Below are 27,085 nucleotides of genomic sequence, written 5' to 3' on the forward strand. Positions count from 1 at the left end.
ACAAGATGGGCGCCCATCTTTTGTTTTGATAATACAGTCGGGGACGCTCAAATCGCGAAATTTAGGTTGACCTTAGAGATGGTCGTCCCCGATTTTTGGCGATAATGGAAACCGAACACCCATCTCAGAAACAACCAAATCCAAGTCATTTGGTCATGGGAGGAGCCAGCATTTGTAGTGCACTGGTCCCCCTGACATGCCAGGGGGCACTGCAGTGGACTTCAGAAAAAGGTTCCAGGTGCATAGCTCCCTTACTTTGAGTGCTGAGCCCCCCAACCCCCCCAAATCCACTACCCACAAGTGTACGACGCTACCATAGCCCTAAGGGGTGAAGGGGGGCACCTACATGTGGGCACAGTGGGTTTCTGGTGGGTTTTGAAGGGCTCATATTTACCACCACAAGTGTAGTAGGTAGGGGGTTGGGCCTGGGTCCGGCTGCCTGAAGTGCACTGCACCCACTAAAACTGCTCCAGGTACCTGTATACTGCTGTCATGGAGCTAGATATGACATTTGAGGCTGGCAAAAAATATTTTAAAAGTTTTTTTTTTTTTAGGGTGGAAGGGGATTAGTGACCACTGGGGGATTAAGGAGAGGTCATCCCCGATTCCCTCATTCTGGTCATCTGGTCAGTTCGGGCACCTTTTTGATGCTTGTTCATAAGAAAAAATGGACCAAGTAAAGTAGCCCAAGTGCTCGTCAGGGACGCCCTTCTTTTTTCCATTATCGGTCACGAACGCCCATGTGTTAGGCATGCCCCAGTCCTGCCTTCTCGATGCTTCCGACACGCCCTGTGAACTTTGGTCATCCCTGCGATGGAAAGCAGTTGAGGATGCCCAAAATTGGCTTTCGATTATGCTGATTTGGGCGACCCTGGGAGAAGGATACCCATCTCCCAATTTTTGTCGAAAGATGGGCGCCCTTCTCTTTCGAAAATAAGCCTGATAGTAACATAGTAAATGATGACAAATAAAGACCTGTATGGTCCATCCAGGCTGCCCAACAAAATAAACTCATTTTGCATGGTATGTGATAATTTATACCCGAGTTTGATTTGTCCATGCCATTCTCAGGGCACAGACCGTAGAAGTCTGCCCAGCACTTTTCTTGTACTAAGTTTTGAAGCTAACGTCGAAGCCCCTTAAAATTTACACTCCAGCCTATCCATATCTATTCAGTCACAATCATGGCGTAGACCGTAGAAGTTTGCCCAGCACTGGTTTTGCTTTCCATTTACCTGTGTCGCCACCTAATCTCCGCTAAGATTCCGTGGATCCATCCCTTCTAAACTGGATTCCTTTGAGGTTATCAAATGCATGTTTGAATTCCATTACCGTTTTCATCTCCACCACGTCCCGTGGGAGGGCATTCCATATATCCACCACTCTCTCTGTGAATAAATACTTCCTGACATTACTCCTGAGTCTGCCCCCCTTCAACCTCAATTCATGTCTTCTAGTTCTACTGCCTTCCCAACTCCGGAAAAGATTCATTTGTGGATTAATACCTTTAAAATATTTGAACGTCTGTATCATGTCACCCCTGTTTCTCCTTTCCTCCAAGGTATACAAGTTCAGGTCAGCAAGGCACTTTAACAGGCATCCACAATCTCCCTACTTCTTTCTGATTCTGCAGATGGGACGTTCAAATCCATGTCAGACAAATTGAAATCTCCCAACAGTAGCACCTCCCCTTTCTTACCAATCTTTTGAATATTTTCTATCAGATCCTTTTCTAACTTCTCTGTTTGTGTAGGAGGTCTGTAGAGAACCCCTGTGTGGATACAGGTTCCATCTTCTCTTTCCTGGATGATCCATAAAGCTACTTCTTTTCCCCAGGTTCCCTGCATTTCAACAGCTCTGATATTGTCTCTCACATACAGAGCCACTCCTCCACCTCTTCGACCCTCTCTATCCTTCCTAAAAAGATTATAGCCCGGTGTGGTCACTTCCCATTCGTGGGAATTTCCTGCTCACTTATTGGCCTTTTGGTTAAGATCTGATGTGAAGTCCGAGCCAAGAACGGAAAATGGTCCATTTTTTGTTACTTGGGAACCTGTGTATTGTGCTGAAGGAGGAGGATTGCTGGAAAGGGAATGGGACTTGATATACCGCCATTCTGTGGTTTTTGCAACTACATTCAAAGTGATTTACATAGCATAAACAGGTACTTATTTGTACCTGGGGCAGTGGAGGGTTAAATGACTTGCCCAGAGTCATAAGGAGCTGCAATGGGAATAAAACCCAGTTCCCCAGGATGAAAGTCCACTGCACTCCACTTTAATCTCCAACTATGCTCCACCTCCCCCACTCATCAAAATGGTCACTGTCTTGATCTCATCTTCTCCTCCAACTGTTCACCCTCTAGTTTCCTTGCCTCCGATCTTCCCCTCTCTGATCACCATCTTATAACTTTCACACTTAAATCTCCTCCCTCCCAGTCCCGTCCTATCCTATCTAATTTATCTAGGAATCTTCACGACATTGACCCTTCATCTCTATCCTCCCATGTTTCAAACCTCCTCTCTACTGTGGCACCATCCACGTCTGTCAACGAGGCTGTTTCTTCTTACAACAATACTCTATCCTCTGCCTTAGACACTCTTGCACCTTTGATGACCCGCCCTGTAAGGCGTACAAAACCCCAACCTTGGCTGACTTCTAATATCCGCTACCTACGTTCCTGTACCCGCTCCGCCGAACGCCTCTGGCGGAAATCTCGGGCCCTTGCTGATTTCTTACACTTTAAGTTCATGCTGACCTCCTTCCAATCTGCTCTTTTACGTGCCAAACAGGATTATTATATCCAACTGACCAACTCTCTTGGCTCTAATCCTCGACTTCTCTTCACCACATTGAACTCTCTCCTCAAGGTGCCCCCTCCCCCAACTCCCCCTTCACTATCTCCTCAGACCCTTGCTGAATTCTTTCACAACAAGGTTCAAAAGATAAACCTTGCTTTCTCTACCTCACCAGCTCTCCCTCCACTAGTCCGTTCCCCTCTCTCTCCTTCCCCTCATTCCCTTTCCTCCTTTCCTGAAGTTACTATTGAGGAAACTACACTTCTCCTTTCTTCCTCAAAATGTACCACCTGTTCCTCTGATCCCATTCCCACCCACCTTCTTAATGCCATCTCTCCTACTCTTATTCCTTTTATCTGTCACATTCTCAACCTCTCACTTTCCACTGCGACTGTCCCTGCTGCCTTTAAACATGCTGTGGTCACACCTCTCCTTAAGAAGCCTTCACTTGACCCTACTTGTCCCTCTAATTACCGACCCATCTCCCTCCTTCCTTTTCTCTCCAAATTACTTGAGCGTGCTGTTCACCGCCGCTGCCTTGATTTTCTCTCCTCACATGCTATTCTTGACCCATTACAATCTGGTTTTCGCCCTCTCCACTCAACCGAAACTGCGCTTACTAAAGTCTCCAATGACCTATTACTGGCTAAATCCAGAGGTCAATATTCCATCCTCATTCTTCTTGATCTTTCCGCTGCTTTTGACACTGTCGATCACAGCATACTTCTCGATACCCTGTCCTCACTTGGATTCCAGGGCTCTGTCCTTTCCTGGTTCTCTTCCTACCTCTCCCTCCGCACCTTTAGTGTTCACTCTGGTGGATCCTCTTCTACTTCTATCCCTCTGCCTGTCGGCGTACCCCAGGGTTCTGTTCTTGGTCCCCTCCTCTTTTCTATCTACACTTCTTCCCTTGGTTCATTAATCTCATCCCATGGCTTTTCCTACCACCTCTATGCTGATGACTCCCAAATCTACCTTTCTACCCCTGATATCTCACCTTGCATCCAAACCAAAGTTTCAGCGTGCTTGTCTGACATTGCTGCCTGGATGTCTCAACGCCACCTGAAATTAAATATGACCAAAACCGAGCTTCTCATTTTCCCCCCCAAACCCACCTCCCCGCTCCCCCCATTTTCTATTTCTGTTGATGGCTCTCTCATTCTCCCTGTCTCCTCAGCTCGAAACCTTGGGGTCATCTTTGACTCTTCTCTCTCCTTCTCTGCTCATATCCAGCAGACCGCCAAGACCTGTCGTTTCTTTCTTTACAACATCCGTAAAATCCGCCCCTTTCTTTCCGAGCACTCTACCAAAACCCTCATCCACACCCTTGTCACCTCTCGTTTAGACTACTGCAATCTGCTTCTTGCTGGCCTCCCACTTAGTCACCTCTCCCCTCTCCAGTCAGTTCAAAACTCTGCTGCCCGTCTCATCTTCCGCCAGGGTCGCTTTACTCATACTACCCCTCTCCTCAAGACCCTTCACTGGCTCCCTATCCGTTTTCGCATCCTGTTCAAACTTCTTCTACTAACCTATAAATGTACTCACTCTGCTGCTCCCCAGTATCTCTCCACACTCGTCCTTCCCTACACCCCTTCCCGTGCACTCCGCTCCATGGATAAATCCTTCTTATCTGTTCCCTTCTCCACTACTGCCAACTCCAGACTTCGCGCCTTCTGTCTCGCTGCACCCTACGCCTGGAATAAACTTCCTGAGCCCCTACGTCTTGCCCCATCCTTGGCCACCTTTAAATCTAGACTGAAAACCCACCTCTTTGACATTGCTTTTGACTCGTAACCACTTGTAACCACTCGCCTCCACCTACCCCCTCCTCTCTTCCTTCCCGTTCACATTAATTGATTTGATTTGCTTACTTTATTTATTTTTTGTCTATTAGATTGTAAGCTCTTTGAGCAGGGACTGTCTTTCTTCTATGTTTGTACAGCGCTGCGTATGCCTTGTAGCGCTATAGAAATGCTAAATAGTAGTAGTAGTAGTAGTAGCACTAACCACTAGGCTACACTTCCACTCCATTCCAAAGATGCTAGATGGTCATATCCTATTTCTGACACAAAGCTGTTTGGACCGTGGTCAAACAGATAATTAAACCCTCAGTAAAAATAAATAAAATAAAATTTGTTTACTTTTGTCTGTAGTGTTGTCTTTTGACCTCTGCTCGGTCCATTCAGAGAGAAGGCTGTTTTGATGAAGACCATGAATTGACTTCATTTAAAAATGACATATGGCTGCAGGCTTGCTTTTTAACCAATCATAATTTTAACTCTGTCCAAGACATTTTGATTGATAATCTGATTTCATAATATAGCTAAAAATGATTTTAATTTAATCCAACATATGCTCAAGGTTGTATATATCATTAAAGCACATTTTTAAAAAACATTTCCATAAACAATAGACAAACTACATCATGAGGCCAAATGGTTTGTACCTCACTTAAAAAAAAATGAAATAAAATAGACAAGCAGCTTTATAATGTGAGAAAATAGGCTTGTATTTAGTTAACAGCATTTTGGACATGCATATTCGTGAGACCGATTCCAAGTCAACTAATATTCCTTTTTGTCCTTTACTAGTTGGGCTATTTCTCACATGTGTGTGATGTCGAGATGGATAGCTATGAAAATCAACTGATGGTTTTTGTTGTAGTAGTGGAAACTTCATTTGAATGTGTTGAATTTGGATAATAAAAACATTGAAAATGACCAATGAGATTTTTTCCCTCCTCTGGGTCAAGAAGAATTTAAGCTTCTATCTTTGCTTTAGATATGTAGCAAGAAATTTGTCCACCCCTAATGCAACACTGATTGTCATCTTAGAGACCAGTCTGGTATAGAGTGTTGGTTCTCAAATCTGTTTACCCCACAGCCACACAGGTATTCAGGATAACTGTATGCATGGAATATACTTGCATACATTAGGGAGCAATTGTTTGTAATTTTAGCTTATGTATATTGATTGTGGATATCTAGAACACCCAGCTGGTAGGACAAGTTTTGAAACCTCTGGATTAAAAGGGAAGAAAATGCAAGAGACAAGCACCAGATTGTTTTTTATATAGAATTAAATAATTTTGTATAGGTTTTCTATGGGAGCATCCTATGTACATGACAGTGGTATCCATTTTTTTCCTTTTCTGAAGCCAGGAAAATACAAATTAAAATAAAAAAAGAGGAGGAAACAAGGAGAGAACCACAGCAGTACATACACCTCACCCTTATAAAAACACACATTCCCCCATATTGGTTCTTGGAGCATATCCAAAAATGTGCACATATACATACATACACACACATGATTCAAAATGTAAATTGGACCCCAGTTGTGGAGTGGGAGAATGTGGCTCAGTGTTCCGCTGTCCTTCTTTTGCTGTCTCAATCAGCATCATTTGGAATAGGGAAAGGACATTGATAATGAGATGGAGGGAGTGGAATGCATGAAAAGTGATCACAAAAATTAGAAGCATCAGAGAAAGAGAGAGCTTGGTGGGTAATGGGTGGCTGTGAAATCAGTTGGGATGGTTTTGGATGGCACAGGGGAATGACTGATTTGAGGGCATGAGGAGGTGCTGCAGGGATGAAAGAGAATTCACTGGGGGCTTATGGGTAAAAGCCTTATTTGTGGGTTGGGGTTAATATGAGAGAACGAAAATGCTTTTCTGGTAGGAAATTTTGTGTATTCTGAGTATACCTTCTCAGTCTTGTTTGCTTATATTATTACTGATGAGTCAAAAAATGAACCCCCGAGGTTGGTCTATATTTTAATACAATTTATACATTAGAACCTAACCTAAACCTGATAAGAGAGTGAGACAGCACCATTGAGTAAATAATTCAGACAAGAAAGAGTAGATTTTGGTTATAGTATTGCACCTTCTGGAGCATCAAAATCTTCAACTAAAGAGTCTTGTAACTGTTGATCAGTCTTTCACTTCACCCTTGAAAAATGTTGGCTCATTCTTCCATATAAAATCATCATCTCTGTGTCATTTGAGGGTTTTCTTGTATGATCAGCTTAATTCAATATTGTCACAACCTTTCGCTAGGTTTAGATTATTGTTTTGACTTTCTCAGTTTGAAACTTTACTTTATTTGAAGACACGCTTCACCAAACAGATAGAGGCAAGTTACAATTTTGAAAGAAAACAGAATGAACATTACAAATATTCAAAATATCACATTAAATAAGCATAAAACAAATATCAATATTATCAGTTAAGCATAACATCAGCCATTCTAAGGGTTGCTTTTACCAAGCTGTGATAGAAAGTGGCCTTAGCGCGATCTTATGCATATCTTTCCCATGCGCTAAGGCCATGTCTAATGCAGCTGGAAAATGGTTTGAATTTCCATTTTCTGAATTAGTGGCAGTGTGCTAATGTTGCCATTGGTGCACGGCCATTAACAAAAATGTATGCATGGGCCTTTACCACTGTTTATTTTGTAGGCAGTAAGGACTCGCATGATAATCTTGCACTAATCAGCATGCGGCAATGCTGATGCGCTAACTGATTAGCACAGAAATGCCTACTCTGTCCCCCAGACACATCCCCTAGCCAAAACATAAATGTGCGTGCGTACATTTGAAGCTTACCATGGGATGCCTCGGTGCACCCTGTAATAAACTCTTTAACCTGTGGTAAGCACACATTAGTGCTTATCGCAGTTTAGTAAAAGGACACTTAAAAGAGAAATGCATTATATATAATCAAAGTAACAAGTTAAACTAATAATAAACAAAACTTAATCATAAAACAAATAATAAAATCAATAAACATGACATCAAACATTTTAATTCCATAGTTTAGGACCCATATATGATAAATACGAGAAAAAAGTGATACCAGTTTAATTCTGTTTGAGATTTCAAGTAGACATTTCTGCGAAGGACGTAGCATCCTAGATGTTAACAGCAACTTTTTTAAATCAAATGGGCCTTTCTGAAAAAAAGGGACAAAAAAGTTAAACATAAAATCTTAAAATTCACTGAAACCTTAATAGGTAAGCAGTATATGAGTTTTTTTTTTTTTTTTCAGAAGAGGTGCAACGTGATCGGATCTTTATTTTTTTTTTGTTAAGTAACAAATGAACAACTGTATTTTGCATCTACTGCGGTCTCTTCAATTGATATTTAGGCAAACCACAATAAAGAGATTATGGTAATCTAATTTCAATGTCACAAAAGCATGGATCTCAGTCAGTAGATATGTATGATATAACAAAGATCTCTACTTTTTCACAAGTCGTAAGTTGCAAAAGATGCACAAACCATTGCAGAGATGTGGTTTTTAAATTCCAATTTATGATCCAACCAAACTCCTAAATTTACCAATATTTCTTCAGTGTTACCAACACTGTCCAAAAAAAGTTTTACCAGCAAATTAAACACTATGATATCTCCACCACTATGCTTAAGTCAGGTGGGTGTTTGGTTTTTGGCAAACAAAATGTTGAATCTGAAGTGGGACAGCAATATTGCTTTTTTTTTAGAAAACAATGGTTTCTTCCTAGCCATCATCCCATGAAAACTTTTCCCATTCAGATTGTTCATGATGGGTGATCCATAAACCCTCATATCAACTTCATTGAAAGGGGCCTGCAGATCTTTAAATATTAATCAAGGATCCTTTATTTCTTCATGGATGATCTTCCAGTTTTTCTTACTCTTGGGTAGCCACTGTAGTCTTCAACTTTTTCTGTTAAGTGACCCCCTAATATTCAACTGGCGGCAGGAGAACAATTAGCTGCCAGTGGCAGCTCTGACTGTGGATATTCAATGCTGTGCTGTTTTCAGTGACTGGCATTGAATATCTGGGTTTTTTTGGCCAGCTGTAATTCAGCGCTGGCTGGTTAAGTTAATAGCAGGCAAAGATAGGACTGTTATTTGTGTGGTCAGATTTGCCCACTAAACTTAGCCAGCCAGCCCTTGAATATTCAAGGATAGCCAGTGGTGGAATTTATGAAATACAGAAAAACTCAAGAAGAGAAACAGAAGAATACTGAAAGAAGCCAAGAAGAAGATACGTCTGGCGAAAACAGAGGCGGAAGAGCAGATAGCTAGAAATACAAGGAAGGGAGACAAGAATTTTTTCAGGTATATTAATGAAAGGAGGAAGGCTAAAAATGGATTTGTGAGACGGAAAGATGCTGTGGACAGTTATATGGAGAGCAATGAAGAAAAAGCGAATGTGCTAAACAATTCTATTCTGTGTTCCACTGTCAACAGAACACAGTAGAAGAAAATCCTGGAGAAGGGCCATATCAGCTGGTAAAAGGTACATATGAGAATGGAGTGGATATCGCATCATTTACGGAAAAATGTGTTTATGAACAACTTTGAAAATTGAAGGTGGACAAAGTCATGGGACCGGACGGGATCCATCCCAGGATACTGAGGGAACTTAGGTTCTGATGGGTCCTCTTAAAGATTTGTTTAATAAATCCTTGGAGATGGGAGAGGTTCCGCGGGATTGGATTACAGCGGATGTGGTGCCTCTTCACAAAAGTGGCGACAGAGAAGAAGTGGGAAACTACAGGCCAGTAAGCCTCACTTCGGTTGTTGGGAAAGTAATGGAAGTTTTGCTGAAGGAAAGGATGTTAAATTCCCTGGAATCCAATGAGTTACAAGATCTGAAGCAATATGGTTTTACCAATGGTAAATCATGCCAAATGAATTTGATTGAGTTCTTAGACTGGGCAACCAGAGAACTGGATCGGCGACATGCGCTAGATGTAATCTACTTGGATTTCAACAAAGTCTTTGACACGGTTCCTCATAAAAGGCTCTTAAATAAACTTGAAAGGCTGGAGTTAGGACCCAGAGTGGTGAATTGGATTAGAAACTGGTGACAGACACCAAAGGGTGGTGGTCAGTGGAATTCACTCGGAGGAAAGGTGTGTAGTGGAGTGCCTCAGGGATCAGTGCTGTACGTTTTTTTTTCTAGTAGTGCTTTTTTAACATCATTGCCATTCTCTGGATCATCTTATGATTTTGAAAAGTATTAATAAGATGATTGAATCTTCCCAGGTATGCCTGACTTCTTAACATAAATCCTGGCACGTAGATTTATGCGCACTGGGCCATATTCTATAACTACATGTGTAAATTTCGGAATGCCTACAAAACGCCTATTTCCTTGCCCATATCCACACCCTTTTTTGCCTGTGCGCATTAGAAGTTTGGTGTACTTCATTACAGAATGCTCTTAGCAAGTTGCGTGCATAAATTCTAATCAGTACCAATTAGTGCTCATTATTGCTTGTGAAGAGCTGTTACCAACACTGATTAACCTGTTAAGTCAGTTAAGATATGCATGTTCTTACAGAATCTGCACCATAGGGGTAAATTCAAGAAAGGTCACCGAATGCTAGGTGCCAAGCATTTGGGCGCTAAGGATCATGGAACTACCATTATATGTTAAAAAAATTTTGATACCTTTTCTGTAGAATACTAGCGTGTTTGTATTGGTGTGCCTAACTTTAGGCGCAAGCACTTATGCCATCTCAAAGGCTGGTTTAAGTGCTTGTGCTCAACTTTAGTAGTTAGGCATGTAACTCCATGTATTCTATAACATGTGCGCAAAACCTGGGCATGTCCCCGACTTGCCTGTGCCCCTTTCCCTCCCTGGTGAACTCCCCCATTGCATTAGCATGCTATGGATTTTGTGTGCATTCTATAGAATACTGGCTAGGGTCAGTTGGGCATGTAACTGCTAATTTCTGCCAATTAGAACCAATTAACACTAGTGCTAGTTATTGCTAGTTAACATCAATTATCAGCTAAACATAAAGTTTGACACTCAAGTTTATCAAATTTGGGGGATAGTCCCTGTGTGTGGGCCAGAATCAGATGATCTTTCCCGAATCTCAGTACACATGTACCCTGCGTATGACCACTAGGTGGCACCATGTCTTCTCCCAACTCCCCCGGTATGGCTGTGAATATTGCCTCCTCTGCATACCCGCCCTTCTCCCTCGTCATGCCTGAATAGAAGCAGCAATCTCAGGGTAAAAGTGCTTTCAGTTGTTGTCTAGTCTGAAATGCTTTCCTATGTGGGATGCTATGTAAATGTATATGCCATGGCTCAGTTTACCATACTGACTGAAGCAGGATTCAGGGACTTGTATGCAGACCTGAAATTTCTCCTTTAGTTGTCACAGGACATTAGCTGTTGGTGATTTTATTGTGTCTGAGCTGCAGTAGTCAACATAATCTCCACTGTAATTGAGTATACTGTGCATATCATATATATTTTTTAAAATCCTGTTGTTGATACAGTGAATTGCTCATGTGAAAAATATCCCTAATAGGATTGATTACCTTGCATTTACCATATTCATGTTCCTTTGCAGGTTGATCCAACCAATCATAGGCTGCTGTTTGAAGTGTTCGATGAAAATAGACTGGTGAGTGAACTTTCAGTTTGCCTTTTTCATAGTTTGTTTATACTGTGAAAGCATTTTCCAGTTGTATTGTTGTTCTACTTTGTATGGGTGTTTTTGTTTTATCTCTTTGATGATATATTGTGGCATGAATTCTGCAAAATTCCCAAGATGGATAAATTGCCAAGTATCTGGAGATATTCAGCCCATTATTTGTTTTATTATGTCCAATCACATTCTGCAAACCAAATCTCCCCCCCCCCCCCCCCCCAAAAGAGTTCTGAAAATAGGAATAGTAAAGATGGCTGTCACGGCAAAGTGCTAGCGTACAGTGCCTTGGTTAATTAGCCTATACTCCTTTTTATTTCCTACCGGTTTCTTTTTGTGATTTGCCTATTTTTAAAAGCTCTAAAGGAGAAGGGGAAATGCAAGTACCCTTTGGGGCTAGCCCCTATGATCTATAGTCCAATGGATAAGCATGTGATTATTGTACAGCAGTCGATTTCAACATAGTGTCTCCACAACTGGTGATGCCCATGCCTATGATGCCTTTGGAGCAGCTCTGTCCAGTCTTGGTCCTCGAGGGCCACAATCCAGTCAGGTTTTTAGGACTTCCCCTTTGCACCTAACTGTTCCTCTGGTTCCTCAGACCTGTTTGTTGGGGGTGGTGGATGCTGGTACCCTGGGAGGGAAGGGAAAGTACCTTTTTTGTTTTTCCAGAAGTTGAGACTGGTGTCCTTGTGCTGCAGGTATGAGTCTCTGAAGATGCCCCATCGCTTTGGGGCTGGAGGAACCAGGTGCATGCTTTGGCCCTTTGGGAGGCCTGAGAAGCCTCCTCTTTCCATAAGGAGACACAGAGATTTTTACTTATTTGGGACTCTTAATCTTCAAATGTTAACACAACTAGGACGTAGCGCTTTGTTAAATAAACTACATTCTTAAGGGTTTGTGTAAGGAAGCTCCGTGAGAGTGAGTTCGGTAGGGGTGTCCTGGGGGGGGGGGGAGGGATAAGGGTAATCTCCTTGGGGCTTCTTTATGTTTAGGAAGACCTGAGAGACTAGAAAGGAACCCAGTCTCTTGAGCTTTGCTGCTTGGGGTTGTGATGCTGCCATGCGTGTACTCTGTTTCCCCCCAAATTCAGTTGAGCTATAATTTGGTGGGGTGGGGGGGGGGGGGTTGATAACTGTTTCTAATTCTATGACAATTGGTTGTCTGATTCTGTATCAGTTCATACTACTGCCTTTTTGTATTTCTGGAGTGTGTTGGTGGCACGGCGGGAGAGGTAAAGCCTGCAGGGTGCATTTTTTTTTCTGTGTCATCAATGGACCTGTTGAAATATAAAATTAATAGGTTGGGTGGGGGGGGGGGGGGGGGGTTGGGGAAGGGGAGAGGGTGAAAAATGTTAAAATGTTTGATGACGGACTATATCATTTTGTCTTTACTGGGTACGCTGTGACATTTTGAAGCTTTGTATACCCAGACTATCAGATGTATTTAATTTGTCATCAGTAAAACTGTTGAAACATAAAGCTATCGCTGGCTCAGCCCTCTGGGATCTCTGACAAGAGGGTGGAGCAACAGTTGCGCTTAACTTTTTCAGTGGGGGCTTTGGAAATGTGGAATGTGCCATACACTGCAGCAGCTGCTGGACTCCCCTGAGGCTTCACGCCTAGAATTTGGAGCAGCCTCCTTGGCATATGTTCTTTATGAATTGGTCCACCTAACTTCTCAGTCAATGTGCTCGGGTGTGGAGGGCCATTGCTGCCTGTGGCCCTGAATTTGGGTTGCAAATACAGTCTTCAAGAAGTTTCTCAGTCAGCTTCCTTTTCAAGGGCACTTGCTATTGGGAGTGGACCTGGAGAAGTTGGGGAGGCTTGGCCGTTTTGTATCCTTGAACTGAAACAAAAGGGTTCTGAGCGCTCCCCTGCTCCCAAAAATTGCTTCAGGGGAGCGAGCTGTTCCTAGCCAGCCCAGTGTTCTCTGACCCAGGCTTCCAGTTCAGGGTGGCCTTTTCGGTCGTGTCTCAGGGCCCCAGGAGAGCTAGCTCTTCTTCTCCCACAGGCAGAGCAGCAGAGGCTCATCCTGTTCCATGAGGACAAGCTGGGCCACTTGATATTGCCAGTGGGGGGGTTGTCTCCCTTTTTTTGAGTGGCTCCACATCATCTTGATCCTGTGGGTTTTGGAGGCCCTTGGATCTCGCCCACCCTATACCAGATGCCGTCATGGTTTCCCCTTGTGTCTTGGAGCAAATGCTGTGGGGTTTCACCCTTTCTATTGAGCATCTCCTGGAGCTAGGAGCTATGGAACTGGTGTCTTGCGAAGGACACAGGATGTTATTCCATTTACTTTGTGGTCCCAAAGAAGGACAAAGGCTTCTGCCCCTTCCTGTGCCTTAAAGAGAGAGTACGTGCCTGCCTTTAGATGCAACATTTTGTATGGAAACCTTAGGTTGGTAATCGTTTAGGTTTGGCTGGGCGAGTTCTTGATGTCTCTGGTCTTCATGGAGGCCTATCTACACATTCCCATTGCAACCCATCAGAAGCATTATCTTCAGTTTTGTGTTCTTGGATGCTATTTCCAGTTTCAGACCTGCCCTTTGGTCTGGCCCCTGCACCATCTCCAAGGTTATGGTGGTGGTTGCTTCTCTTTTTCTCCAGGAGATCAGCGTTCATCCTTACCTGAACGACTGACTGTTCTGGGCAGATTCAGTCACAGGGGCCAGTCTGGCCACTTCAGGTCATTTCTCAGCTGGAGACCCCTTGACTGGGTTTGTGATGCCCCGATCTACATGCTGGACCTAGTGGACCTACCTCCCAGAAATGCCACAAGAACATACCGCAAATTTCTCAATCTGAACTTCCCCAGCTGTAAAGGACTAAAATACAAGCTGATGCATGCCACTACCTTCTCCTACACGAGCTTGAAAATATGGAATGCTCTACCCACAGACCTGAAATCAGTTGTCGAAACAAATAACTTTCGCAAATCTCTGAAGACACACTTCTTCAACAAGGCCTACAACGAGACCCAACAGCTTCACTAATTCACTTTCCCAACCCAACCAGTTATGAAAATCCACTTCTACTATCACCCGCCCAATCACTTCCTCTTTCTTCCCTACTTAATCTCTACACACTACTAACTGTATCTGATATTCTAGAATGACAATGTCATAACAAAACTATGTAAGCCACATTGAGCCTGCAAATGGGTGGGATAATGCGGGATACAAATGCAATAAATAAATAAATAAATTGAGCTAAGTGTCTTTTGGATCCTTCTCAGGCCCTGGAATACTTAGAAGGCTGATTCGACACTGCCCGGGGGATGTTGTTCCTCTCAGAGGTTTGGGCAGAGAAACTTCTGAAGCAGAAATGTAGATTGTGCAAGCTTCTGGTTTGCATGGCATGGGACTACTTGTAGCTTCTGGGTTCCATGGCTATGACACTGGAGGTAGTGCCTTGGATGAGGCCTCACATGTGGCCTCTAAAGCGAGCCCTGTCATCTCGTGGTCCCTTGTCTCACAGATCTTCCACTGTTCTCTGCCTCTTTTGCCCTAGGCGAGAATTAGTCTGTCCTGGTGGGACAACTCGGTCCATTTACTGAGGGGGGGGGGGGGGTTGTGCCTCTGGATACCCTACAGTGGATGCTTCTCACTATGGATGTGCATCTCCTTGGCTTGAGAGCATATTTTTGGGTCATATGCAGGGGACCTGGGCCCAACGGGAGGTGGCCTGATCCATCAATTGCCTGGAGACTCGGGCAGGTCTCATGGCCCTGTTAGAGTTCCTGCTGCTCCTTTGGGGAAGGGTGGTCAGGGTGATGTCAGAAGATGCCTCTATGGTGACAGTCATACCACCGCCCACCTGAAGGTGTGGGTTGAGCATCCTTATCATGCCACTGCCCACCCAAATGTATGGACTGATTATACTTATCACACCGCTGTCCTCATGAAGGTGTGGGCTGAGTATCCTTATCAATTTTCTTTCCCAGGTCAGCTCCGTTCCCAGAAGGATCGTCCAGTAGCATTGAATAGTCTGTGCTCCTTGTAATAATTCAAAACAAATGTAGTAACTCCAAAATAAAGGTGACAATTCAAAAGTTAAGGTGAAACCACAACTCCTCCATCAGAGTCTATCAACAGGTAGTCCATGATTTTTCACCAGAATTCACCAGCATGTAGTCCACAGTTCTCCCCAGAGTCCATCAACAGGGAAAAAAACCTTCTTGCCTTCCAAAAGGAGAGAGAACCATCTCCATCTCCTCAGGTTCACCAGCCTTGGGGACATGAACTGAATCCCCCTTTCTGGTCATGGTGAGTTGGGACTACCTAGCAACCCACCCCCTTTGGATCCCACAAGGATCTGTGGGAAGGAATATTCCCCCTCCCCCCAGTGTCCTTTCCTCCCTTCCACAATCATAAGCAAGAGATGTCTACAGGCTAACTTTTGTATTCAAATCTTATGCAACTGAAGATCCTACATTAGTTACTGAATGCTTGATTCTCGCTTCTAGTGTTCAGGGAATTCCAGACTAATCCCAGAAGAGTTAGTCTCCCCCTCCTCCCCCGTCACCGCTCAAGTAGCTTACCCTGGTGAGCTACTACCGCCCACACAAGGGTCCCTGGTCTTTGCCCTAACCGTAGGGGTGAGCCTCAGGCCTAACTCTAAACCCAGGTGGTTGATCTATACAGATTTTGTGCTGGGGTTCCTTGTGATGGGACATACACCCTGTCACAGTTAGTTATGTCAGCAAGTAGGGAGGCACTAGAAGCCAGACAGTAGCCTTGAAAGTGGCATGCCTCTGTTGGTAGGTGAGATAGAAGACATCCGCAAGATTTCACAGCGGTCCATATTGTGGGCAGGACAATGTGCAAGTGGGCTTTCTCAGTCGCTCTCTCCTGGTTCCAAGAGAATGGGAGCTGGGGCATTAGGCCTTTCAGGTCATTCTGGACTTCTGGAACCCCTGTTTTTAGATCTGATGACTTCAGGGGCCAGTGCGAAAGCAGAGTATTTCTTCAGTCATGAAAAGGAGCTGGCATCTCAAGGGATAGATGTCCTAGTCCAGACATGGATCAGAGGAACATCTGTATGTCTTCCCTCCATGGCCTCTGATAGACTGTTGCTCACACAGGTTTGTGCACCATCCTCATCTGGTCTTGCTAGTGGCTACAGATTGGCATCAGAAGCAGTAGTATGCAGACCTCATATGCCTGTTGGAGGGCGATCATTTCCTGTTGTCTAGAGGTTGAGACCTTCTCTGGCAAGGTTTGGTAGAAATGGAAGCTCCAGATCCCTTCTGGCTTGCTGTCTGGCCATTGAGAGGTGGTGCTTAGAGATGCACGGTTCTTCTCCAATAGTGGTTTCTCTGCTGCTCTGCTCTCGGAGGTTCCTGGCTTATGTCAGATTTGGAAGGTTTTTGAGATCTGGTGTGTGGGACAGTCCCTGTCCCCTTGGAGGACTCAGGTCCCCAATTTTCTGGCATTCTTACAGCTAGGACTGCACTTAGCTTGATGTTACCTTGACTGTAGTACAGCAGCAGCAGTCTGGGGTCTAAAAGTATGCTGAAGTCAGCTGAAATAATTACCTGTTTCTGGGATTGGCTTACATCTGGACTTAAGTTTTTAATGTATCTTATTTTATAGCAACAGGAGCTTTCTACAGATAGATCAGTTAGCATAAGTACCTAACCTTCTGCAAATTTCTGAAAGCCTTCCTTTTCAACAAGTTCCTATCTTAAATTACTGATGCAAATGCAGTGTAATATTTTAAGGTTAAATTTAATATTTGTAACCCGGGTCTCACCCGTGTGCTAGCTCTGGCACTGGGCCACAAAGCACATCGGTCACATTCAGGGCCACACTCCCCTCACTCAGTTCCAGCACATGTGCAGTCAAGCTTAGACACATACATTCTCAAGGATCAGTTATCTCTCGCCTCTCAGTTCCCAAAGACACACTGTAATCCACAGTTTATTCAAGAACTCAAACTTTTATTTTCCAACTTTGCAACAGCAGCAACATCAAGTAGTCTTTTGTGATCCAACTCCAGGTAAACACAAACTCTGTTCCAATTCTTCTGTTGTTCCTCAGGGGAACTCCTTTACCACTTCTCTCTTCAGGTTTATTTACAAGGGCAAGTTTCCAATAGAGAATATGTACATATATACAGTTCACCTGTTCATTCCTATCCCTTGGGCAGTGTCCTTCCCCCTGGCTGCTGATCCTCTTTCTCTGTACAGACTCAAACCTCTGTGGGTTCTGACCCTCCTCTGGTCTGACCCTCTTCTAGCGGAGACCCTTCTCTACTTCCACCCTAGTCTCGGGACCGAGTTCTCCCTGGCTCCAATCCTCTGCTTCTGGGCTGGGTCTCTCCTCTGCTCACCTGGAGCACACGCAAACTCCTAGTTACCACTTTCAGGAGCTGCAACCTTCCTTTACAGCCAGTGATCACACTCCTCACTTAGGATTTCCCATTTTTGCTTCCTGGTCTCTTGGCACAGGACCATCAGGCAACCAAAGATGACTCCCATCCTTTATCCTCTTTGTCACTCCTTCCCCCTTGGCATTCACTACAAGGGCAACTCTTGTCTCCTGCATTCTATTTCAAAACCACTCCCCTTGGGCTGGCATCTTCCCACCCAGAGACATCCTACCACTCCAGCCCTCTAGCAGGGACCTCCCTCCTCCCAGGGTTCTGTATAAAGCTATCACTTTAGTAATACCCATTCCATGGGGTATTACATATTGTTAACCCTTCTGCTGACTTACTACTACTACTACTACTATTTAGCATTTCTATAGCGCCACAAGGCGTACGCTATAATTATTGCTATAAGTACGCAAGTTCATTGTTAGCCACATTGAACTGATGTAATTCTGGATTATGTAGGATATAAGCACCTATCAATAAATAAATGCCAGTCTTGAATTTTCACTTTAAATTCAGAATATAAATTTGTTGTGGTGTTCTGGTAATTTAGACACAGATAATAAAACCCTACTTTTGAGTTTCAGTGAGAAATCACGAGACCATACAGTGTCTCTTGTTCCATCCTTGGCATTCTTTTTCAGCATGACTAAATAGAAATATTAAACATCAGCTTATGGTGCAGAAATGGGCAACGCTTTTTGTGTGCTATGCTGCAGCTGAGTTTTGCATTTGTTCAATTAATCTCTGTTTTTGAACCCTAATATGTGAAATTTTAAATCATGGAAATTCATTCTTGTCAATATTTAATGACCAGTTATATAATGGGGCCACTTCCATTTGTGAACACGTGTGCAGTAAATTTAGCTCAATTTTCATCTAACCAAATTTGGAAAGATTCCAATGTTTTCTGACATTGAAATATTAGCAACATTAGCAATATTAGTACCCTTCTTTTTGGAGTCTTTTATATAGAGACTAGTAAAAAAGGCCCGTTTCCAAAACCAATGAAACGGGCGCTAGCATGTGGTTTTTTTTGTGTGTGTATATGTCACAGAGTTATTGTGTGTGTGTGTGTGAGTGTGTGAGGGTGCGGTGTGTGTGCAGGTTGTTGATGTGTTTCTTTTTTTGTTTTGTTTTTTGCTTGGGGGTTGGGGGATGTGCTGTGCTGTCCTGGCAAAGTGGGTTGGATTGGTGTGTGGCTTTGAGGGTGTGTTTCTGTTGTATTGTGTGTGTGTGGTTTTGTCTGTCAAGGAGGTTTGTGGAGGGAGGTCTTTCTGTTGGTGAAATGTAAATGTAAATTTTTGCACATACCCACAGCAGGAATATTCTTCTCTCGTTCCAGCGGTGGTTCTGTGCTCTCCATGCTGCACAGATAATGAGCCATTCTGCTGGGGAATGCTCCTCCCTTATTGTCACGTAGTTTCCTCTGATTGGTCCGTCTTACGTTGCCTAGTGTTGCCTGGGAACGGTGTTGTGATGGTCCTTTGTGTTTCAGAATGTTGAGGGTGTTTTTCTGATTGGTCCATCATGTGAGGGTGGGGCAGTGAGACATGGTCAGTGTTGAGGCTTCACCACCATGAATCCATGAACGCTTCAGTGACTGACTGAGTGACTTCAGAATGTTGTCTTCAGAACGTTGAGGGTGAGTTTTATTATAGTAGATTCTGTAAAACAAGTTTAGTATATGACAGTGTATTACTCCACTCTAAGATCCCAATGTAACAATCCTGCAGTAATCTCAAGGCAGCAATTTATCTCCAATTTAGCACTGGTTTGATGTTTGCTAGATTGCTCCCAGTGTTGCAAGTATTTCGGTGCACAAGAAAATCAGCATTAAACCAAAGTGAACTGCTGTGTTAATCTTGGTGTATTCAGCATAGCAATGCATGCTAACAAGCTACATATGCAATTAACTTTGATGCAGCACACTATGCTGAAGATGAGCAAAATTTCTTTTCCATTGACACTGGACTTCACTTCAACTCTAGAAGTGTATAGGGAATTGAAAAATCAGCAAGCTGGGGACCCTGGCGATGAGATCCTAGATAAAATGAGCACCATCAGGTTTAGCTTTGCACGGATTGCTCTGGTAGAGTCCTCCATGCTGGCATGAGACAGGTATCAACGTGTCCTTGTGTATGAATCATTATCCACCAGTCTTCAGAGAGAACATCAGTTGCGGGTTAGCAATCAGACTTTACTTTTTTACAGCAGGGGGGGTCCAGAAAAAAAATGTGTTCAGTAACTTTTTGCAGTTTTTCAAATATTTTATCTTGTGTAAAAGTATATTTTTTTCAGAATAGCAGAACAGCTTCACTGAACTACAATTTAGAGGTTCCTTTTATGGTGACCTTTCTTCACTGTTGCTTCATAGTTCATTCTTATAATAGGAAACTTTATTTTAAATACCTAAACATTGCATTATGAAGATATAGACAGAGTTGTATGTGTGTGTATATGCGTGTAACTCATTCAGAACTGTGGATGATGTGGGTGGTAAATATAGATATACAGAGATACAGGGCCCAAATTCAAAGGATTATGTTCCTCTCTGTTTGAGAGTTTGGCCTCATTGAAAATTTACTAGGGCTGAGTACATAAATATTTGCTCCAAATTTCACTAAACTCTTAAATTTAGAAGCATAAAAAGTGGATGGTAATGAGGAGATTTAAGGTAGAGAATAACACCGGGACAAAGTTTGTCCCTGTTGGCTCTGTCCCCATCCCCACACCATCCACCCTCAGCTCTGTCCTTATCTGCACAAGCCTCAAAAGCTTATGATTTTATGTTTAAATCTGTATATTAAAGTATAAAAGGAACAATATTCTGTACAACTGTTTATAGATCACAAATAGAAGACAAGCATAACCAACAACTGTAATACCCCACCACCACCCTCTACCCTTGCAACCCCAACAATAGCTGACCTTTACTACCCCAAGGAACCCTAATGCACCCTTTTGAAATGTCCATGGGTACAAAATACAACCCACTTTGTATGCCCCAGCAGAGGAGAAACATGCTCTATGAAGCACTATTATTCATCCACAAATGAAAATATCATAAATCAACAATAATCTCAGGATTCAGTCTAGCTCTCCTATTCCACAGTCCTTCCTGAAATAGAAAATGTCTTCTCAGAAGTTGTGCTGGTAGTAGGAATGCACAGGATCCCCCTGTGCAAGTTTTGTCAGTTTGGCCAGCACTTTTGATTGTTTTTCCAAAAAATCAAAACACCGTCATCTGCATCACTCGAACATAAATAACTGTCCAATTCAATAAGCATTGCCTTCAAAGGAGGCATTGTTCCATAAAAGTCGCTCATAAAACTGCTATCATCCATTTTCATTATTTTGGAAGAGGGCTTTTCTATAGACATGACATTTGCTGGGAATGTGGATTGTGGAGGATCCTGAGTTGTTGATGTTGATAGACTCGAGCATTCTGTTTGACCTGGCTTTGGATTGTCTTTCAGACATGGGTGTAGAAGAGAACCAACACTGTGTAGTGGATGAACAGGAAAATAAGGGTCAGTTAAGTGTTGGAAATGCTCGTTGATGACAGCAACAATGGATGAATCTGTTGCAGTAATAGTAAGATGCTTGAGCTGCTGGACAAGTAATGGAAGGATGGTGTAGATGGTAGGAGTCTGATCAGCAGACAAAACACAAACAATGTCATTTAGCAGTGCTTCAACAGCTTCTGCCGTTTTTTAATCATTGAATTTAGTTGTCATTTGTCTAAGATTTTACATATTGATACTAGCATTTTATAAATGCTGTTCCATCTAGTTGGAACAGCCGTTTTAAGGCTTGTGTCAAGCCTTTAGAGAATTACACCAGGGACGAAGTTTGTCCCCGTGCCTATGTCATTCTCTAATTTAGGGTAGGGAAAAGAAGATAGGAGCTTAGCAGTGATTTTCAGCACAAGGCTCATATATTTAAACAAATGGCAGGCCTAAATTTATGTGCATAACATTTAAGCTCCTAAATCAAGATGAATTTTCAGCTGAGAAGTTGTTCTCCTAAGTTTGGCTCAAAATAGATCACAAATTTAGGAGGCTAGCTTAGGAGCATCAATTTAGGAGCTCAGCATTTTCCGAATATTGGGCTCATAATACTTAAAGGGTGCCTACCCCAGATACAATAAATCATCCAGTCCTAAAAATTTAGAAAAAAATGAGTTTTCAACAGACCGTTAAGTTGCAAATATGGAAGACTGGCTGCATTGATTGGATTCTGTTTGAAAGTTTCTATTTTATTTTTAATTGACGTTCTTTTCTGCACTTAATTTTTTTCTTATTGTTTACCACTGTGACTTGGGTGGAATAGCAAGTGTTTTAAACTATTAAGCTATGAACACTTACTATACATACATAGAACGTCTGACTTCTTCCTTGCAAGCCATTAACAATAAATGTGATACCTGTGTAAACGTATGTGACAGAGAAATGTAATTTAATTTGGCATTTATAACCCGCTTTACCGACAGGTTCTAAGCGGTTTACATTTAACAGTACATTATCAAAAGATGAGCTAATGATTGTGCCTGCACCAGTGCTCCACAGTGCTGATACGCTACTTGCAGAAGCCCTGGCTTTTCTTGTAATTGGCTCATAGACCACATAAAACTATAGGGGATTTGCCAGTCCTAGGTAATTTGATTGTTCTAACCAGTTCCAGTTCTCCTGTAGCTAGTCAGTTTTCTGGTGAAAATCCACTGCTTATTTCTGGGATAAGCAGCATAAAATGTATTTAATTCTTTTGGGATCTTGCCAGGTATTTGTGACCTGGATTGGCCACTGTTGGAAACAGGATGATGGTCTTGATGGACCTTTGGTCTGCCCCAGTGTGGCAATACTTATGTACTTATGATTGTGTTACAAGGAAGGCTGCCTATGATTCTGTCATGATAGTATTGCAGAACAGCGGCTTTTCTGGATTCTGAACTCGTGCATATTCGTACTCTTTTGCTAGCCAATTTGGCTCATCACAAGCACTTTGTGTTGGCAGTTGTACTCTAGTAATAATGCAGACTTTTCTCACTGGCACGCTACCAGTATCGGGCAGAGTTTCTTCAGGGTGTTCAAATCCGAACAAAACCACAGGCACGTCTCGCTCATTTTTATTTGTTTTTTTTCCCCCTCCTCAAAGTTAAATAGTCTTGTACTGAATGGCTTCTTGCTTTGTGTGAGCAGTGTACGTTTCTTTATTACAACTTGGCAATAGATAGTATTAGCCGATGCACTGGTTTGTAGCATGTAAAATGTGGTGTGTGTTTTTTTTTTAATAATTAATTTGTATGGCTTAGGAGACTTTGTAGTTCTGAAAAATGCCTTCGTCCATATATAGCCACAGTTTACATTTTATCTGGCAGAACAGTGTCCTGCTTTAAGAACACGCTGGCAGATAGATGGCACCTTTTGAATGTGAAAATCTAAAGCACTTCACTAAAACAGTGTCCAATTCAACCTTCACTTTAATTGTATATAGATATACATAAATGAATACAAATCATTTAAAAAAAAAACCCAAATGGGGTAGAAAAGGCCTCAAACATTGCAGGTCAATCCAGTGTTTCAAACGAGCCAGCTGCATCGGTATTTGGTATAAAAAAAAAAAAACAGCCCCCCCCCCCCCGATATGAAAATTTATCTTTACTTCCACATTTTCTCTTTTACTTAAAAAAAATTGTTTTTTAAAAGTTGGAGAAAAAAAGTGGAAGTAAAGATAAATTTTCATTTTGAGGTCGGTTTGTTATGCCAGTGATTGATGCAGCAGGCTCGTCTGAAACACTGGATTGACCTGCATTATCTGAGCCTTTTTCCACCCCTTTTAAAAAAATGATTTGTATTAATTTGTGTATGTCTGTATATTTTTAAAGTGAAGATTGAGCTGGACACTGCTTTAGTGAAGTGCATTAGATCCTTATATTGTGAAACTTCACTCCTCTGTACCTGTGAGTTGTGATTCTACCTCTTGAATGTGAAACAGGTCAGTACTGCTGGGTTGATCTTTTGCTTAGCGTTTGCATTCAACCTTTAACGTGAATCATCGAGCTTTGTTGCAGACTTTTGTGTGTGTGTGTGTGTGTGTGTGTGTGTGTGTGTGTGTGCGCGCTTGTATTTTTTTTTTTTTATCTGGGAGTAGGGAAGTGCCATATGAATATAATGTAGCTTAGATTTATGGCAGCACCAAGTGTGTTTGCTGCTTCAGTCAGCTGTGAAAGCTCTCCACTGGGGCTGCTCCTTTCTGATGGAAAAGGAGCAGCTGTGAAGGTGCTGTTTCAGGCTCTTGCTGTTCAAAAAAAAAAAAAAAAAAAAGCCAAGAATTTACTAGCTTGCACTGGAAAAAAAAAGGGGGGGGGGTATAGAAAGAGACAGCCAGGTCATGTGACTGTAGCCACCCTACCCTGTGTCACGGTTTTTAGGAGCACTGATTGCTGTTATCCAATCATGCCTGGAATGCTGCCTGTCACTTGGGCTATTTCTGCTATCTGTCCCTATCAGTGCTGCAGTGCTAACAGCTTGGCAGATGGGACACTTATTTTTTGAGTTTATGTCTTTGATTTTTAGCTTCTGGCAGTGCTTGGATTGTTCTTGCTCGCTCCCTCTCTCTTTCTTCCCTCTCTTGTTAAACCATGGCACATCGGCTGCGGTTTCATTTTGGCTCTGGCCGGAGCAACACAGCCCCAGAAGCAGACATACTGGAAAGAGAGACGGAGAATGACTTTTTCATGGCATTCCACACTTTGCCAAGGAGAAACGGACCCCATCCTTTTTCGCGACATGGAGCTAATGGCGACAGGGCGAAAGAGGAGGGCTCCTTAAAAAGGAGCACTTCCATGTTTATCCCTCAGCTACTGAGTAACATTGATTTGCGTCCAACGAGAAGTTCATCAATGCAGATCTCTCTTCAGCGTAAAGCTGTGAATGGATCCGTCAGTGAGTGTGGATCATTAGAGTCTCCTGATGAGACACTTCCATTCCCACTTCCTGATTTTAGGGAGTGTTGTACCTTTTCTCCTGGAAGCAGTTCTTCATCTCCTAACAGTATGCAAGGCGGGAGCTCTCCAACTAGGCCCCTTGAAGATGAAGAGCAGCAGGTTAATGGAGCAGTTTGTACGCTTCCTTCAGATGACCAGAATGGTACATTTGTTTCAGCTCCTGAGGAAGAGGAAACCAGCAGCATTAGTTCAGTTATGAACAGAGATGGCACCAGAATTCAGCGCTGCCCTTCAAGTGCAGAAATTCGTCAGGTCAGGCTATTGCCTTCACCATGTACTCATGAAACTACTTGTTCCGCAGAGCCACGGCGTTGGTCTTTACAGCATGTGCCTGACACATCTGGAAATCAAGGGAAGAGGTGTTTTGTTTTGCAGCTGCAACCACATTCGGATGCTTCAGGCCCTGGAAGTAATTACAATTTTGGTTTTACTGGAACCAAAGGCAATCAACTGGTTAGATACCCTCGCATCAGACTAGAGAGGAGTACCTCTTACCCAGTCCAGCTGCACTCTGGTTGCCCCAGTCCAGTGATAAATGGGATCAATCCTGAACGTCATTGTAACGGTGCAGAGGGTCTGGAAACATTAGAGAACAATTCCGCAGAGAGGGCTCCTCAGGGGCATGGCTGCACCTTAAAGATCCGACAAGATCAAAATTCCGGGCAGCAGCATTTTAGAATTCTCGTCACTCATGGAACGGAAGATCAAGGTGAAACTAGTGGACAGGAAATTCCTAGCAATATTGGTTCCCCAACAGCCAGGGCCATAGTAAGTAAAATCATGAATGGATGCATGTCCATTCTGCTTTTCCCAAAAGGATTGTAGGAATTGATTAGAATTTTCTGTGCTTGGAGATCACCATGATTTTCAACCGCTGGAACATGACAGCGAGCTTATTTGTTTTCAGTGATGACCTCACGTAGGCGTGTGTTGCTTCTTTTTGAAACCTGTTAGCCACTTAGACACTGTGAAATAGAATCCCCTCACCCAGGGCTTTCTGATTAGACACTATTGTGAGCCTGCAAAGTACATGGAATGGGGAAAAAATAGAAAACAACAGTAAAGTTTTACTTAAGTGCATTTGATAACTATTATCTAGAAAAGGTATCATAATGCTGTTAAAGTAAGGATGTATGTACTACCTTCAGATGAATTTATCCAGGTCTTTAATTTCTTTCAGCTGGAAGAAAATGTTATTTTAACTTAGCACTTGTGGAAAATAGTATCATTGCTTATCTGGATTGTCTTATTCTGAAAGCATAAGGAAGTTCATGTCTTTTTCAAATTAAAAATGATCTGATACATAACATAGCATGTACAGGCAGCACCCATACTGTTCTTGGTGAAAGCAAATTTGTCTGTTTTTCCACAAGTTGTTGGCTGTAAAGTTAAAGACTTGTGCAGATGGGTCCTGGCTGAAGTTTTATGGGAAATCATTACTGCTTGAATAGCATGGCAGTGCAATTCAACACTGCCCACTTGAGTTAATAGATTAGATGGTATTATATAAAGAATAGAAAATATTCTATCTCCAGCTGGAAAAACAGACCAAGTAGAACAGATTTTGGACTTCATTGCTTGTGTGCGAGTTTTCTTTTTCTCACTTTCTCAGTGAAATATAAAACAGCAAGACAGCTGGTAACTACTGCAAAGCCATAAGATGACTTTGCTACTCTCTTCGTTTCCAGAAAGAGATGAGGATTGAGGAAATATTTATTCAAAAAGTGATTCTCTTTTCCTTTGTTCTGCATGTTGAGGTAGAAGGCTTTTCAACATAAATGCACAGGAGTCACCTGCTTCTCAGACAATCTGCAGAGGCCTACACTAATCTCCGATGCCTTATGTAAACAGACTACCGTATTGACAAACTCGAGACTCTTTAGTACATAATTCTTTTACATGTGTGTATTTTCTCATTTTAGTTCCATTTATTTTGAGCCCTGCATTGTGCCACCTTGGGTGAATCTCTTCATAAATGTGGTTAATAGATCCCAATAAGTAAATAAAGTTCTGAATCTGTTCTTCAAAAAAAGTAGGTGAGTGAAGCACTCACAAAATTTCAGACCAAATCCTGCATTATTTTTATTTAATTGTATTTATTTATTTGGATTTTGCTCACAACTTTTTCAGAAGTGAGTTTCATTCAAGCACACTAGTTACTGCCCTGTCCCTGGAGGGCTCACAGTCTTATTTTGTACCTGAGGAAATGGAGGGTTAAGTGACTTGCCCAAGGTCACAAGGAGCAGCAGTGGGATTTGAATCAGGCACCATTGGATATCAAACCCAGTGCTCTAGCCACTAGGCTACTCAATGTATGGAAGTGCAGAAAGATAATTTAATTCAATTTTCCTCTGTTTTCTTAACATTACTTAGCAAACTTATGAAAAACCTGGGCATAGAGGGAATATGCCACTGAACTGCATGAAAATACTAAGATGGTTATTTTACTAGGCT

General features: G+C 42.5%; 1 protein-coding gene across 3 annotated transcripts in view; it reads left to right on the forward strand.

The window, feature by feature from the left end:
- The window catches only part of NEDD4L (NEDD4 like E3 ubiquitin protein ligase), a 757,870-nt gene that overhangs the window by 363,927 nt on the left and 366,858 nt on the right, over positions 1–27,085 (forward strand). For 2 of the 3 annotated variants that reach the window (XM_030192990.1, XM_030192991.1), the window contains exon 5: positions 11,165–11,218. In XM_030192990.1, coding sequence (XP_030048850.1) covers positions 11,165–11,218 — 54 coding nt within the window. Of the gene's footprint in view, positions 1–11,164; positions 11,219–24,265; positions 25,400–27,085 lie in introns of those variants that run through there. The other variant, XM_030192989.1, reaches the window with a different exon arrangement.

The sequence above is a fragment of the Microcaecilia unicolor genome, chromosome 2 (genome assembly GCF_901765095.1).
Source record: "Microcaecilia unicolor chromosome 2, aMicUni1.1, whole genome shotgun sequence".
NCBI lineage: Eukaryota > Metazoa > Chordata > Amphibia > Gymnophiona > Siphonopidae > Microcaecilia > Microcaecilia unicolor.